This window comes from Agelaius phoeniceus, chromosome 10 (assembly GCF_051311805.1).
Source record: "Agelaius phoeniceus isolate bAgePho1 chromosome 10, bAgePho1.hap1, whole genome shotgun sequence".
Classification (NCBI taxonomy): domain Eukaryota; kingdom Metazoa; phylum Chordata; class Aves; order Passeriformes; family Icteridae; genus Agelaius; species Agelaius phoeniceus.
Genome location: NC_135274.1, coordinates 27112419 through 27128316, shown reverse-complemented (window position 1 = coordinate 27128316; position 15898 = coordinate 27112419). Strand labels below are relative to the sequence as shown.

The window sequence follows — 15898 nt, the reverse complement described above, 5'->3', positions numbered from 1 at the left end:
GGTAATGGAGATGCCAGATTCTGGATTATGGGTAAAAAGGGTTGCAGGATCAGGAAGCCAAACAAGAACTACATTACATGTCTCTTTATTTAATTTAAGCCCCAAAATTAAGAGATGTCTGTGATAGATTGGAAATGTAAATTCACCAGGCACAATCACACAAAAAATGATAAAGACAGATCCAGAGTTTGTAGGCAAGAAATCAGCAAGATTCTCTGAGATGTTTGGTGGGAGTACAGGTTGCTTTTTAAGTTTTCTTTCTTTTCCTTCTGTCCACAAACAACATCCACAAATCCATAAAAATGCAGGATTATAATTTAAGATAAATGATATGTCACATATTTAAGTCTAGAGAAAAACAAGTGTGCAATGGCACAGTCCTCATTTTATCATCATGCCTTTGTATCATGCACCCCTGACAATCCATGCCAGGTTGAACCATCTCCAAAAGACTAGCCCCATTTTTAGATATTATTAATTACTTTATACTCCTTGCAACTTAAAAGAAACTAAGCAATTAAAATTTTAGATGCATTCTTGAAATCCTACAGGAAGAAATCAGCTATACAAACCCATCTGACAAAGGAATATGAAGGCAAAAACTCAACATTGTCTTGAAACAGAACTAAATGACTGATATATTCTAATTTTTTCTAAATAATTTACCCAAAGCTAGTATTTGATGACAATGTACCTGAGTTTGCACTAGTTCTGATGTAATTGGCATACATGCATTATTGCAAGTCTGAAGTACATATTTCTCTTTCCTCTTAGTGTTCAGAGGAAAAAACTAAAAAAAAATCAAAACCACGAGTGCTAAATACAGTCAAATGCTGGCCATGCAACTGCAAATGAGCCAGGTGTCCACTTCATTGTGAATCCCTGAATTTTCACTGAGAATGAAAAAATAATTCTCTGAGAAAGTAAAAATACCTTTTAGCTGCTAATTTAAAACAGGTTATTCTTTTTCATTGGATCATCATTGTCAAGAATGTTAGCCTTTCAGTGTAGCAAGATCAGGATACTTGGAAGAATATTAATAAGCTAGCACTGGGTGCCCACAAAGTTCCCTCATATGTTCCCTCAAGTCAAATCATACTTGACTAAAAGAAAAAAATTTTCCTCTAAGTGTAAAGTGAAAAGAAACCCAGTGCAGCTATTGATATGTACCAATTAGTAGAGCTGAGTTCAGACCTGTATGTCTAATATGTCAATCAGGCCCAGGTGCCTTTCTTACCACAGAAAGACTTGATAGACTTTTTTCAGAAATTGCTTTTTGCAGTTACAAACTTCTAAGATGGAAGGACAAGTGTAGGCTCTGCCCACCTCCTTCCATGATTGCCATCATGGTCTGTCTGTAACTAAAATTCATTCATTTAGAAATCATGGCTTCACTCAGTGCACTAACAACCCCTCTTGATGTACTAGGCTTTGAACCAGACCCTTTTGAAACCACAAACAGTCATATGGTCTAAGCAATGACAAGGGAGTACAAAAGCAGTTCTACAGCATCCTATTAAGAAAAAACAATAAGGTGATTTCAATACAAAAGCAGTTCCATTATATTAAAATATCCCTACTGTCACAACAAGTTGGAGGGTAAAAAAATTAAGTGTCCCTGCCAGGCGCAACAGGACAGGTGAAGAAAAATGCAGATGTCAGACAGTTCAAATAGACTTTATCCAAAACATAGAAGTTTGACGGACAGAGATTTAAGACAAGGGTATCATTTTTCTTTGTAGCACTCAAATCTACTGCTATGGATTATGGAGAGGTTCTCTCTTTTTCTGGGGATGGGGGAGAAGCAGCAACAATTTCCTTGCCATTTTCAGAGAATTCCAGCCTGCAAGTAAAAAAAAAAAGTGCTAATCTTTCTCATTATTGCTGTGAAAGCCACACATTAGTAAGAATGTCTGTCAATTGAATGTTAGAACAAAGGTGTTCAGCAACCTCTGCTGACATAATAGTGAGGGACTTGGCATCCATGTTAATTTCCTAAACACTTTTGTTTCTTCTCAGTCCTAGTCTAAAAGGTCAGAGTGAGCAGCCACTAGCCTCTGTATACCACAAGAAATTAGTGGATGAATCAAAACAAACAAGTGTATTATCAGTACATATTCTCTGGAAAAAATATGCCATAGCATAGAGAATGCATAAATCAAAAGGGTAGGTCTACAACTGAGAGAAATTGCTGAAGCTACAGTGACAAGGAGATGCTGAATAAATAAACCTCAGATGTTTTGTTACCTGCACAAAAACAGAATAGGTCCCACAGAGTGTTCGTTTCAACTCAGTGGCTACTTTGAGAATACAGATGATCAACTGCAGTCCGCTGAGTGCTATCAAAATCGAGAGTAAAATAATATTCCACTCCACAACATTAGCAGGTTCTGTGCACTTAGACCAGGCAGGGTAATCTGTGAGGTACCTATTAGAGAAACACCAGACTGAAGTAAGAAGAATGTTTCTGACTACTGATTTGATAAACAATTTCTTCCAGAAGAGTTAGACCAATGTTTCTTACCCCCCAGCAGTGTCTTTGAAAATATAATTCCATCCACTTGATGAATTGCAGAAAGGGCCTTGAATCAAATGCAGGGTAAAAATGATGCAACTGTATCCCGAGAAAGCAATTCCAAGAAGGGCTAGCACAATAGAAATAAAACTCTGAAGTAAAGAGAGAGAGAGAAGTATTACCTTGTGGGGATAGTGTCAACAGCAAATATGATCATTCAGTCTGTCTAGCTACTTCCTTGGGGCTGAATTTCACATTTGATTTTCCCAGTCTTCACAACCCAGAAAGAAAAATAGCAGGTAAAGAATAGTAAGAATACACATACAAAAGAAAGATTAAGACAGAGTTTAAGACAGTTCTACAACTATAAGTTATATATTAATTTTGTGGAGTTTTTAAACTTGTGTTTTTGTAAAGTTGTTTCCCAAAATACCAGAGGAATGCAGCTGTGTATTAAATATGTCTGCATCCCAGATAGAGTGTATTAAGTAATTTCTGAAAAAAAACCACTTCCAAATAATACAGGCAAAGGGATGAAGCTATTTAGCTGGTGTGCTTCGTTTTGTGTTCTTATTTTATTTTACAAGGATTTGGGGAAATGTGTGTCTAATTTTTTTTAATCCTGTTTATGCTTCAGATGAAAGAAGCTACACTTTCTGTGACCTTGCAACCCAATTTAGAATCTTCTGTGAAAGGAAGTGAAAACAGAGCAGTGGAGAGGGCAGCAGGATGTGCCGGAGCAGGAGCAGGAAGGCATTGGAAACAAATACTAATGTGATGCACAGAAATAAAACACAGACTCACCCTGTAGGTTTTGTTACAGCTCTCACTCTGGCAGCACCGATAGAACACACTACACTCCAGTGTTATTAGAATTACTGCCAAAAGAAGGATCTGTAAGAGAACATCATACGATCAGTGAGATAACTGCAGATACTAAGCCAAAGTCTCCTTCACCTTTGGAAGGCAGGGACTGCATCTCTTCTGCTGTCTTGATATTTTAAAGCTGATCCATAGGACAATTACTCAAGGCATACATGGAACTCGAGTGGTTTTAGTAGGCTGCTGGTGTACTTGTGTCTTGTACTTGAAAGACAAAGAGTACAGCCTCTACCATCACAGTAAAGTGCTATGACCTTGGGCGCAGCTACACCAGTGAAGCTGAAACTATAAAACCAAGGTCACAAACAAAAGAATCAATACCAGTGAAAAGAAGGATATTTTATTGATACAAACACATCAGTTCAACACCTTCGTGCTGACACAGGCACACAAATCAGAGTATTGCCTTCCTTACCAACACATTCACTCTAGAAAAAGGCAGTAACACAAACTTTTGATTACATTCACATGGACTTTCATTTGTCTTTCAAGTTCATTTGGGTAAAAGACCTCTAATTCAACCTCCACAGGTGATTAAATCAATATACTGTTTGCCTCCATAATGTAAGCATAAATTACATATAAACAAAAAGACAGCAGAAAAAAAACCCCAACACACCCTGCAATATCATTTGCACTTAATAACATACATAACTTGTCATTCAGTATACTATTTTTTTCAGTTTGATTGAGTTTTCTGCCTGCAGTGGTTTTTATTGAAGAAATCCATATGCTCTTTTTTTAAAGCAATTACATTACTGAAGAGTAATCCAATATTATTTGCAGTAGAATGCAATTCATTAAAAATTCACAGACTGAGCACTTACCATCACACCTGAGAAACAGATGCCTTCAAAATACCACTCATGGCTGGGGAACTGGTAACTGGCAGCAGGCAGAGCTTTCCCGTTTGGAAAGTATAGGAGGATGTTCACAACAATACTCCAAAGTGCAAGAGGTACCAGCAGGCAACTCAAACAGTTTCCACATGTCTCCAAAGCCATCTCTCAAGAACTCTGGAAGTTTTCTTCTTCTAAGCTAATAAAAGTTTACAAGACCTTCAATATAAGAAATATTTTGACCTCCCCAGCTTGATTCAGTATTTCATATTCACAGGAACCAGTGACTGGGGTGTGATTCCAGGAACAGAAGTGCTTAACAGTTAGCAGAACAACAGATGAATATCACTGTGTAAACTCACTGTCCTGTGTTAAACATGGCTTTATGTAGTCATTTCCCTTTTAAAAGATCCTCCTTTGTGATCTTCCAAATGAAATATGTCTAGGAGCCAGACTCAGGAAGGAACTTCAAAGCTCTCATTTCCTAGTACTGCTCAAAAATGTACTCCTCCCCACCACACAAACTGCAACATAGTTTGTGACAGAAGCAAGGTTTTTCAACCACACTGCAGCATAGGGAAGGGGGCTCTAAGAAGATAAATATGCCCAGTCTCTGTACAGAAGACGACACTTTGCCTTATACTACAGAGATTTATTAGGAGGACCCTAAGGGGGAACCAATGAGATAATGACTTTCAGCAGCAGGCTGAGTCTGGGCCATCTTGCAAAGACTACAGAAGCCCAATTAACACTGGTTAGAAACTGCAAGGCAGACTTATTTTCACACTTTTAATCAATTACTCTTTCCCACAGCATTATGTGGCTCCAGTACTTTGCACATTAAATCCTGCTATTTCTCCAGTTGTTTCATTCTGTGCTTACAGCTGAGCTTGCACAGCTACAAGCCTGACCTATGTACATGTGACTTCTTGTGCAGGACAAAAGGTCTGGCTGTTGTTTTGAAATGCCTGCTGTTTGCACTGTGCAAAGCCAAAGTCAGGCAGCTTTCCAATAGTCTATGTCATCATTCCCCAATCCCGGAGCACCTAAACACTATCCCAGTAACACAGAGCCAGGGCAGTTTGAACACTTGCAGCAAAACCCAAGCCTTCAGTCTTATGCCCCTGTGAGTCACCAGAAAAGTAACTCAAGAATGACCTTACGCTTTACTCAATAGCAAAGTTGCAGCTGGAGAACAGAAAAAAACCAAAAAACCCCCCCCAAAACCCCCCGAAACAAACAAACAAACAAACAAACAAACAAAAAACAAAAAAACCCCCCAAAAAAATCACCGCCAAAAAACCCAAAAAATCCCCAAAAAACCCAAAAACCAACCAAACAAAACAAAACAAAACAAAAAACCCAAAAAACCCCCCACCACAAAACAAATAAAAAAGGGGCCTCTATCAAAAGCAGGAAGGCTGTTTTTAGAAGCAATGACATCCCAATGTATTTTCCTTCTGTTTCCATGTGAGCTGTTTCAGGCTCGTCACACATGAGGCTCCTCTCATCCTCTCATAAAAGCTGTTTGGATTGTACGTTGTAACTAATTCCATACTATCGCTTAACATGAGATCACACAAGGAAATGGGCGGGGCGGTACTCACACAATTCCACCATTCTTCTACCTGTTCTCTGCTGTGACTCTCCTCTTTTCCTAGGAGGCTTCATTTTGAAGTCCTCATTCTTGATCTTCTCATATTTCCTGTTTTACTCTCTCACCACTACGGATACTTTTTTTCAGGTCTTCCTCTCATCAGAATTAGTAGCAAACCTGCCTTTCCAGACTCATAGGCAGAGACAGAGCTCATGTCATCAACACTACGCCACAGAGAGCAGAGGAAACAGCTGCATAAAAATCACGCACATCCAATCCCCATGATTTTTTTTAGTACAGAACTCAAATATCATATAATTGGCTGAAATATTTTCTTAAAAGCAAAGGCCAAAATTAGTAGCAAGCATCTTATTTTATAATCAAATTTAATGTAATTTCCATCATAACCTGTTCTGATTAGAAACTACCTTGAGAAATGATGACTGAAGCAGCATTTGTTCTGCAGTACAGCAGTCTGCTTCATGACTTTGCTTTTGAACTGAGCCCTGCAAAGCTCAGTGTGGTTATTTTTCTGGCACACAATGCCACTAGAACAGGAAACAACTACTTTATACTAAGAATTAAGCAAACCTGTAAGCTAGCTTCTCAAGCATCTTGCCAAGTGTTGCAAGCACTGCTTTTCCATTGCTGTCATTATTCATGAATTGATTCCAAGCCTGTTACCGAAAATTCATGTTTAGTCTGTGTGACTTCTCTACCAGCTGATATGAATACAACCTAAACCAATCACTTCTTCACAGTGTAACTGATAAATCTCTCAAAACAATGTCTTATGCACCAGACATCAAAATAATCCAGCTGGTCATTTTTTACATGACAATATAGAGAGTGAGCAGTAATGCTGTGCATTAGGGCTACAAGAATCTGTTGGTGCTGCATGCATTTGTGCTGATTTGAGTCTAAACGCTAGCCTAATCATTCTATATATTGGAATTCTATATATTGCAAAATTGTTTCAGTTCTTTAAGTTATTGTGTGTACCAGAAAAACAAATAAGCATTATGCAAGAATAAAGGCAAATATCCTTAAGTTAAGTTGCATGGTAATTATACATTATTCTATTGAGGACTTTCTTTTCTATTTTCTCTCCTTCCATACCCCATTTAAACTTGAAGATATTTTTTTTCAAAACTGTATCTTCACACACAAAGACACTGTATCACACAGCTGCAAGGAATTTTGTGTGTATACATATGTGCATGCAGGTATTCTCCTTCCTCCCTCCCATAGCAGGATAGGACAGGGATAGACACTACAAAGAAATGGCATTAAATGGCATTAAAGTCCCTCAACTACCTCTATGTATTTAGGTATGAATAAATACTCTTGCAAAATTCAGGTATCCTGAGATTCTAGATACAAACTCTTTTCATGTGAGAATTCTTTTGCTGGTGTAGATGTATGTAGACAATTTTGCTTTCACAGTTCACTTCTTTTTTTCAGGTATGTATTTGTACAGGGCAGACTTAACTGTGCAGACAGCCTGAGATACACCTGAAGTTTCTGGCTGTCTTTAAGGACCACCCTCCTTGTTACAAATAGCCTAAGGATGCACTGTCACCCACTGGAACTTCTTTTTATCCCATGAATAGAAACTAACTTGATTGTTTTCAAGGACAGTATGAACAGCTAAATTCAAAAACTGAGCCTCATTCCTTTGAAATAAAGAGCTTGTCACATTTTGGTTTTCACTTGAAAAATGCCATTGCCAGCAGCAATGCTACCATGCTGGCTTTGCCAGCAATGCTGTTGGCAGCACATTATTCAGATGTACTTGTGATGAAACATTCACTCTAATGTGCAACAAGCCATACTTCAAAGGTTCTTACCCAGGACCTTACAGTAATGCCTTCAGGCTGATAGCCAGTAAAGTCAGGTATTTCAGATTAATCTGTCTTTACTGACCTGAATTTGGGCTGCATTCCTTGAACGCTGTGAGGCCTGAGGGTAGCTGAGGCAAAAAACAAGAGTCATGCCCGCATCTTGTTTTATCTCAGGATAAAATGGAGCAATCAGGAGGTGATCCCCCTTGGGAGACCAGGAGGTGCTAAGCTAGGCTCAGATGTGCAGGGACCCTCTCAGCTCCCCGGTTGAGAGCTGCCAGCCCTGACCCAGGACTAAGTCTCCACATGTGCTGTTGTATCTGACCCAGAGCTGTTGTTGAACCCTTATTGAGGAACAAACACCTGTTCCAGTTCAATGAGCCAAACCAAGCAAGGAAGCAGTTCCTACTCTGGCAGAGCCTGCTGGAGAAGAAAAACAGGTTATAACCTGACTGCATTAAATCCATGCTCTCAGGCCACCACTGTCCTTTACTCCAAGACCAGGCAAGCAGTGTTTCAACATGGGCAGGGAAGGAATCAATGACACCTCCTGGGTATTTTTAATACAAATCTTTATTTGTGAAATACAGGGGAAGTTCAGAAAAATTCTTAAAAGCCCTCAGTCATCCACATTTTACTGCTGCTTTGGTTTTGGTCCAGCTAACCAAAACCTTTTATCCAGGCCAGGCTGGATTTGGTTTGTGTTCATTCCAAGATCGGAATGAAAGAGCAACTTTATTGGGAAAACAGGACAAAGTACAGAGCTGTTGTGTCAGTAGAAAGAGAAAAATAAATAAAGTCACTTTAGTGACATGTTTTAAGGCAGTTGCCTGTACCAAGATGAAATGAACCAAAGATATTCAGGATACATTTACTTTCAGTTCAGGCAGGTTAGTGGAAAACCTGCATATGACTCCAACGGCAAAGGCCCCAAGTCAGTTAAATTCATGGCAACAGCACAGTTTGACAACAATGTGTATTTCAGTTTGCCTGGAATATTTTAAAAAAATCCACAGTATATTCATTACAGCACACACATGCACCAATGTCAATACATGGTGAGGTTTCTAGCAAACATATGTCTGTGGGGGGGAACAAAAAGAAAGAAACATATTAATAGAAAGAATGCTAATATTGTATCCAACTAAAAATGCAAAAATTAACCTGAGCACATTTAGAAAACCATAGCATAGCTCTTCTATACTGGAGTTAGAGCAAGGAAGACAGGGGGAAGAAAGTGGCAATAGCTTTGAAAGAGCCCCAGGACTCAACTGTGTCAATTAAAAATGTGAAACACATGCTTACCTATAGTGTGTGATATAAATTATATCTGGTTCATGCTTTAAACTATGGTTTTTCCAACACTAGCGCTCTGATACTGATTTTGGAATATGTCCAAACTATTTAACAAGGCTTTAAAGAAATTTGGAGAAAATTTCCTTTCCTCACTAAAAAAAAAAAAATCCACCTTCCAAAACCTTCCAGATCTGTCTGCAGATTTTATTAGCTATTTGCAATTTAATTCTTTCTCTTATCTTACTTCCACTGTGCAAGGCCAGGATGCTGCAGTTTTCATTATATGCAGCATATTGTCAGTAGCTTATGAGCTGCTGTGGACAAAAGCCAAGGCTAATACAATATAGTTAGAACAAGCACCACAAAATAACACAATGGTTTAGGCAAAGACCACAAACACCAGGAGATCAGTATCTCAGTTATATCACCTATGCAGTGTGATGATTGCATGTGTCATTGGACAGACAAAAGCCCTCTAGCTCTTAGGCAGATTAACATTACTGTGACCGTTGAGGAATCAGCTGAAAGCATGTGATCAAACACTGCATGAAAATTCTAACCACAGCAGGGCTATAGGAACAGCTGTACAGGGAATTGTTGCTTAAGAATACCTATGAAGTAATTGCTGAGTAAAACTCCACAGTAGTATAAGTAACAAGTTACATGTTCATCTGGAAGTATGGGTATGTCTGCAAACTACTTACCTCCTCATGACTGCAGCACAACCCACACAGTCCTCCAAGAATGCCATTGATTATCTGTATGAAGCACAGAATGAATTCTATTCCTCCCAAAACAAGCAGGATGGAAAAGAGGGTGATGTTCCACTGCACGATGTTTTGAGGTTCCTGACATTCAGACCACTTGTTATACTCAAACAAGTACCTGTACACAGCAATTAAAAGCATATTAACATTGTGTCAGAGTAGGATACTTACCATACACTATAACCAAATTATGTCTAGCCTGTAACTCTATTGAGGCTATTCACTCTATGGAGTCCTAATAGGCTAGGTTGCCTTAGAAATAGACTCCTAAGGGAATAGAAAAAGCAATGTTTTACTCCATGCAAGGTTTCTTTAGTTTAGGAAGATGTTGAAATATCAACCACACATTTTTGCTGTGTCTTAATTTCTTTCTAAAAAAATAATCTAAGGTATAAATGCAGGTTAAGGTTTCCTATTGCTGGTTAAAGTGAGGCACAAACTCAAGAAAGCTGAAAGAGAAAAGGTTTTTCTCAAAACAGTCACATGAGCTTTGCAAGATTGGGCTTTTTTTCTAAAGATAGCAATCATTGATCTGAGGCAAATGGGTCACTTTCTCTCCTGTGTCACTGTCTTTGGGCCCTCATATGCTTACTTGGATGAGCCAAACACAGAAAAAATATGGTGAGGTACTGCAGTATTTCAGCTGTTACTGCTCACTCACATCTTGAGAACATCAGAACTTGCCTTCAGCAAGGACTTAAGCTAGTTCTTCTACACTCAGTCACAGTCAGAAAGATGGAGAAAGAGGAATGATACAAGTGAAGTACAAACTATACAAGAGATACAAGTGAAATATAAAATTCAAACTCTGCTGCAAAGAGCTTTATGTGGCTTCTTAGTACTCCAACTGTCTCTAGTCTGGCATCAGCCATAAGCTGTTGCTAGATACACCCTTGAGGTTGCCAGCCACACAGACACTTTAAATGCCCGCCGTGATATGAACCACATCAGGATTTATGTGCATTAATGGAGAATAGCACACTGAGACTTTTTTCGCAGGAGAACCTTAATTAGGGTTAGTTAGGAGCTTCTTGCCCTCTCTGTCCTGCAGTGTACAAAGATTCTTATAAATCTTCTCAAGTTTCATTTATGAGATTCTATGCCATTGTCACTAATGTGGGCATTGTGCCACTTTATGCTGGTGCAAAGCAGCTTCAGAAGAAAGATTGACAAAACAGACTCTTACACAAATGATAAGACAAATATCTTAACAACTACTATTCCTAGTCTGTAAATACTTCAAAGTCCTAAAACTTTATATTTTGTTAGAGATGTTCCTGGACATGAACAGTATATGATGTATAGATTTAATCACCTATATTTTTTTAATGGCTTTGATTTTATACTCTAGCAGCAAGGGTAATTGATGCCATTTGTTATGTTCGAATTGGGAAGGATAGAGTTATGAATAGATTTTGATATATGGTTACTGAACATTGCTGAAAGGTACTGGAATAAAGCCCATGTGTACATTGGGAAGAGATAACTTCCTCATGAACAGACAACTTACCCTCCAGAGGAGTCAGTGAAAGGATAGATCCAGTTTCTTTCTAGGTGGGTAAGACAATACGGTCCTTGAGACAAGCCCAGTGCTGAAATGATTATACAGTATCCAGAGCCAAGGATCCCAACAAAGGCTGCCAGAACTGAGGACAGCATCTGCAGAGCAGACATAAACATGAACTTTCAGCACAGCCATCGCCTTGTCTTTGGGATTACCTGGGACTGGGATGTATAGGCTCACTTACCGCACAGCTCTTTCCACAGCCCTCATGGCCAAAGCACCCACAGCAGTCATCATTGTGAAGCCCAATGAACACTGCAGCTGGAATGAGTACCTGGGTATGGAACAAAAACCCCACACTGTTCCTTTTGGTTGCACAGAGAGGGCAGATATAATACAGTACTCAAACTGCATTCATTTATGTTGCTTCTTGGCAGTAAGCTGTACAGGTCATTCAGCTTTAGTCCTATTTAACACAGTAGGCATCTCACTACTGACATCACCAACCCCAGCACATGTATATTTCTATTGCCACTGTGGCAATATTGCACTTAAGCACAGAAAGAAACTGTTGGGGTGTTGCTACATTTAAAGTATTTCAGCTTTAAAAATTTCTCTTTTCATTCAATGCTGTATTTGCAAATAAAATGCTCTGCCAAAAAAAAAAAAAAAAAAAAAAAAAAAAAAAAAAAAAAAGGGCATTAGCTTTATTCCAATGAGGACTACAAAATAAAGTTATTTGAAAAACAGCTGCTGCCAATATACTTGTTACTTAAGAGCAACCATAATTACCTGTGTGAAAAACCAGTCTGACTACAGTAGAAAGTCTAATAAAATTTTGCTCAATTCAGACAAACATCTTATTATAGACATCTACTTTTTTCCAAGATTTCACAACCAGTTCCCAGTGACAGAAATGCAAAGTAACAAAGCAGAAGCTATCCATGAAAAGCATAAACCATCCTGAGTTTTTAGCATAAAATCAAGAAAGAACTGAAGGAGCTGAATGAACAAGAAGGAGCTGATTAAAAAGAGGATCCTCCCACCAGCAATAATAGCACTTAACAGTGTCCACTTAAGACTCTACACCCAAGAGTACTCTGGAAAAAAAATAAAGAAAGGGTAGAGAGTTATTTGCAAATGCCACAGACTTACTTAACATGAAACTAGAACAATAACTATCCTGTTGAACAGACACATACTTGTCAACCCTTACTCAAACCCGACGCTGAGCCTCAATGCTTCAAGTCCAGAAGAGGCTGTACAAGTGCACTGCAGGAGAAGTTCCACTGGTTCCATTTGTATTATTCTGTGTGTAAAGCCCAGTCTTTGCAAATCCCACTCCAGGTCCCAATGGGACTGTAATACAGCTGTAAGCACCTCTCACAACACAAAACACCTTAGCATGCAATTGTTTTCAACCTGTGATTTGCAGACACCTTGAGATCATAAAATCATAGTCTTAAGAATTGGAAGGGACCTATAACCTATTTCTAAGAGGACTTCTAAAAGAAGATGAAAAAGGAAGCCTGGAGTTAGAGGTCTTAAATATGCTGCAGTGTGATCCACAAAACTGAAAAGATAGAAAATAAGAACTTCAGATTAATGACATCCTATAATAAACACACTCAGTCCTTGCATCCTGTTACTCAAATGCAAAGCTTTGACAACTACCACTCAATTCCTCTGAATAAACAGCTAAGGCAGAGAAATAGCTGTCAGCATGTCAGATAATAGAAATTAAGGAATTATATCTAAATGCTCATTATTTAGGGACATTTAAAAGGAAAGTAGTTCAATAATATAACAACAATTTAAGATTTAACCATTTATGTTAACTGTGACTTGCTGAGAGGCTTTGTTTCACTTTTGCATTTGGATTCTGTGCCCCTGACCCTATGATTTTTTTAGCTTTAAAGCGACATAATGTTGTAGATAACAAAATCAATAATAATTAATTATAGCTATGGGATAATACAGCTCTTTTTTATATATACAACTACAGAGACACCTGTTGACAAAGATATTTGATTAATAAATTCAGGTAACCAGTAGAGAAAGAGCAGTACCAAGTACCTCCAAAATAAATTTGAAAGAAGACACTAGGTTAATACTTACCAGAAAGCCTCCACCTAGAATGCCATGAAGGCACTCCACGTATTTGCTGAGGTGATGCTCTGAAGCAAATCTTGTTTCACCATTGGGAAAATAAAGTAAAGTGTTGGCCACAATGCAGAGGAGGGCAAGGATGAGCAACTTATAACCAACACATCTAGCACACCTTCCAAAACACATTTTTTCAACTTTAAAAATCCTCCTTCAACTTGTCCGATTCAACCTATCTCACACCTATCCACACCTAAAAGAAGATCAGTGTTTATTCTTACCTCCTTAAATACCAGGGGTTACCTAACTACCTAGATGACGTTTATAACCCTTCCTAACCACCATTCTCAATTGCAGAGTGAGAGGGCAGGGATGGCAGAACACCACCGCCCTTTTAAAATGCATTAATTGTAGATTAACCAAATGCAATGAAGGAAATACTGAATACTAGGTGATTTCACACAAACATATGATGCTTGGAATAATCACTGGTGAACATGATTAGATGTGAACAACAGGCTTAAACCACAACACAAGTTCTGTTAGGAATTGAAGGAAAGATGTTTTGTTTTCTTTGTTAGAAGCAGCTTTGAATTTTAGGTTTATAGGCTGATTCAGAACAACCTGAAGCCAGGGAGAGACTTGGCTGACTTCAACAGCATTGAGTCAGAGTTTTGGATATAAACAGAAAAAGGTCTACAGCAATAAGAAGTATGTAGAGCAACCTCTCACTTTACTATCCTGTTGATGGAACAACAGAAAACCTCACCAGGAGGTTGGAAAACAAATAAAAGGAACAGGTAAGCTTCTTAGGATTGTCCTTGTTCTTTCCATTATAAGAAAAGCTGATTTTAGATTAACAGTCAATTAGTAAATGGTTTGGTAACAGTTAAACCAAGAAAACACTCATGAAAAATACTGCTTAAAAAAAGAATTATAAAAGAGAGTCCTTGCACTGAAATATCATGTATAGAACACACACAAAAAGAAAAATGCCAAGAAAGAAACAGATTATATCCAAGGTTTCCAAATGGTGTTTTATGTACCAGTAACAATAATTTCCATAGTAAATAGAGACACAAAGTGCACTATAAAAATTAAGATCTAGCCTTTTCTCTTTTCCCTCTTCTCTAAAATAACCCAGAGCCTTTTTCTTCAGACACAGCTCAACACAAAGGTGTGAGCTGCCATGCCTACTGCCATCACATGACAGGAGGTAACTAAAATGCACAGGCCAAAACTAGATCCAGGTGGTGCTGCTGCTGCCATCATCACAGTACAATGTATTTCTCATTGCAAAACCAGAAGCTAGACAAATCGAGTTTGGGAATGTACAGGATATTAGAAGACTATAAGGAAACTTTAAAAAAAATATTCAGGTTCCATTTTTGAAGGTGGAGTGGGGTATGTTTAATAGCTAAATAGCATGGTATACACAAGCCCAAGTCAAAACCATGGTATTCTTGCAAGAGATGTGTGCAACTTATGCTGAGAAAGAGTGTGCAAAAATAAAAGGTGGGGGGTGAAGCAGAGGAAGAGAGCAGGCTGGTGCAGCTGCGGCTTTGTGATGTAACTTCTCCGGGTATTGTTGATGCTGACCTTGGAGACTTCCTTCATTATGAGAAATATCCTCCAATTGTACAAACATAGGCTGGCCATTATTGTGTGCTTCACCTCTAATGACTAAAACAACCCTAAACATATTCTGCAAGTTTCCTCTGCAGAAGAAGACAGACGCTCAACTGAAAACTTCCTTTATTTTGTTGGGCTAAAAGCCCAAACCACTCCTTCCCCAAAACTCACCACCCAATACTCTTCCCCCACCTCAACAACCACACCAACATATCACCTGTGGGACATGGATTTAAAACCCTAGCCTTAATCATATATTTGAAAACTTGTAAATTTGTTCTATTTACAACTTAAATAATGGTTTTCGTAATACTTTGTTTAAAAAAAATTACGTCATCAAGAACACCCTGTGTTTAAAATCAATTCTATATTTAAAATATCTTCCAATGACCTTGAAAACAGTGGAAAGAAAGGAAGAAAGGAAGAAAGAAAAAGAAAGAAAGAAAGAAAGAAAGAAAGAAAGAAAGAAAGAAAGAAAGAAAGAAAGAAAGAAAGAAAGAAAGAAAGAAAGAAAGAAAGAAAGAAAGAAAGAAAGAAAGAAAGAAAGAAAGAAAGAAAGAAAGAAAGAAAGAAAGAAAGAAAGAAAGAAAGAAAGAAAGAAAGAAAGAAAGAAAGAAAGAAAGAAAGAAAGAAAGGAAGGAAACATGGTATTTGATGCAAATACAATTTTTTTACATTGAAAGATCTGGTCAGGTGTGAATCGAGGGGGCTTGACTAGTGCCACTGCAATTTGGACACCCTATGATACAGCTTCTACCAGAAAGTCTAACCAGAATATAACTTTTCTTTGCAGAATTTTCATTAACATTTTCACCATCAGAAAAATGTTAATGGAGGAAAATGACTCTCATGGAAGCATTGACAGGATGTGGTAACTGTATGGCATCTGCAGGTGAAACACAGCAAAGGAAATAAT

The 15898-nt window shown here is 38.2% G+C and overlaps 2 protein-coding genes across 2 annotated transcripts; both read right to left on the bottom strand.

Annotated features, from left to right (window-relative positions):
* Window positions 1–69: 69 nt before the first annotated feature.
* On the bottom strand, window positions 70–5455 carry TM4SF18 (transmembrane 4 L six family member 18). Its single transcript, XM_077183606.1, has 5 exons — window positions 4225–5455; window positions 3320–3409; window positions 2525–2667; window positions 2248–2428; window positions 70–1843 (listed from the first exon to the last, which is right to left on the bottom strand). The coding sequence occupies exons 1-5, from the start codon at window positions 4399–4401 to the stop codon at window positions 1829–1831; spliced, it is 606 nt and encodes a 201-aa protein (XP_077039721.1). The 5' UTR covers window positions 4402–5455; the 3' UTR covers window positions 70–1828.
* Window positions 5456–8232: 2777 nt separating this feature from the next.
* TM4SF1 (transmembrane 4 L six family member 1) lies at window positions 8233–15408 on the bottom strand. The gene is made up of 5 exons (XM_054639454.2): window positions 13363–15408; window positions 11489–11578; window positions 11251–11399; window positions 9678–9858; window positions 8233–8759 (listed from the first exon to the last, which is right to left on the bottom strand). The coding sequence occupies exons 1-5, from the start codon at window positions 13537–13539 to the stop codon at window positions 8745–8747; spliced, it is 612 nt and encodes a 203-aa protein (XP_054495429.2). The 5' UTR covers window positions 13540–15408; the 3' UTR covers window positions 8233–8744.
* Window positions 15409–15898: the final 490 nt, after the last annotated feature.

Coding starts and splice junctions, on each gene's coding strand:
- TM4SF18 (XM_077183606.1), bottom strand. CDS start 4,401: ATGGCTTTGGAGACATGTGGAAACTGTTTGAGTTGCCTGCTGGTACCT. Junction 3,410..4,224: donor TCTGTTTCTCAGGTGTGATG/GTAAGTGCTCAG, acceptor GTTCTCTTACAG/ATCCTTCTTTTGGCAGTAAT. Junction 2,429..2,524: donor TTCAAAGACACTGCTGGGGG/GTAAGAAACATT, acceptor TTTCTCTAATAG/GTACCTCACAGATTACCCTG.
- TM4SF1 (XM_054639454.2), bottom strand. CDS start 13,539: ATGTGTTTTGGAAGGTGTGCTAGATGTGTTGGTTATAAGTTGCTCATC. Junction 11,579..13,362: donor TTCTAGGTGGAGGCTTTCTG/GTAAGTATTAAC, acceptor TTCCATACCCAG/GTACTCATTCCAGCTGCAGT. Junction 9,859..11,250: donor TTCACTGACTCCTCTGGAGG/GTAAGTTGTCTG, acceptor TGCTGTGTACAG/GTACTTGTTTGAGTATAACA.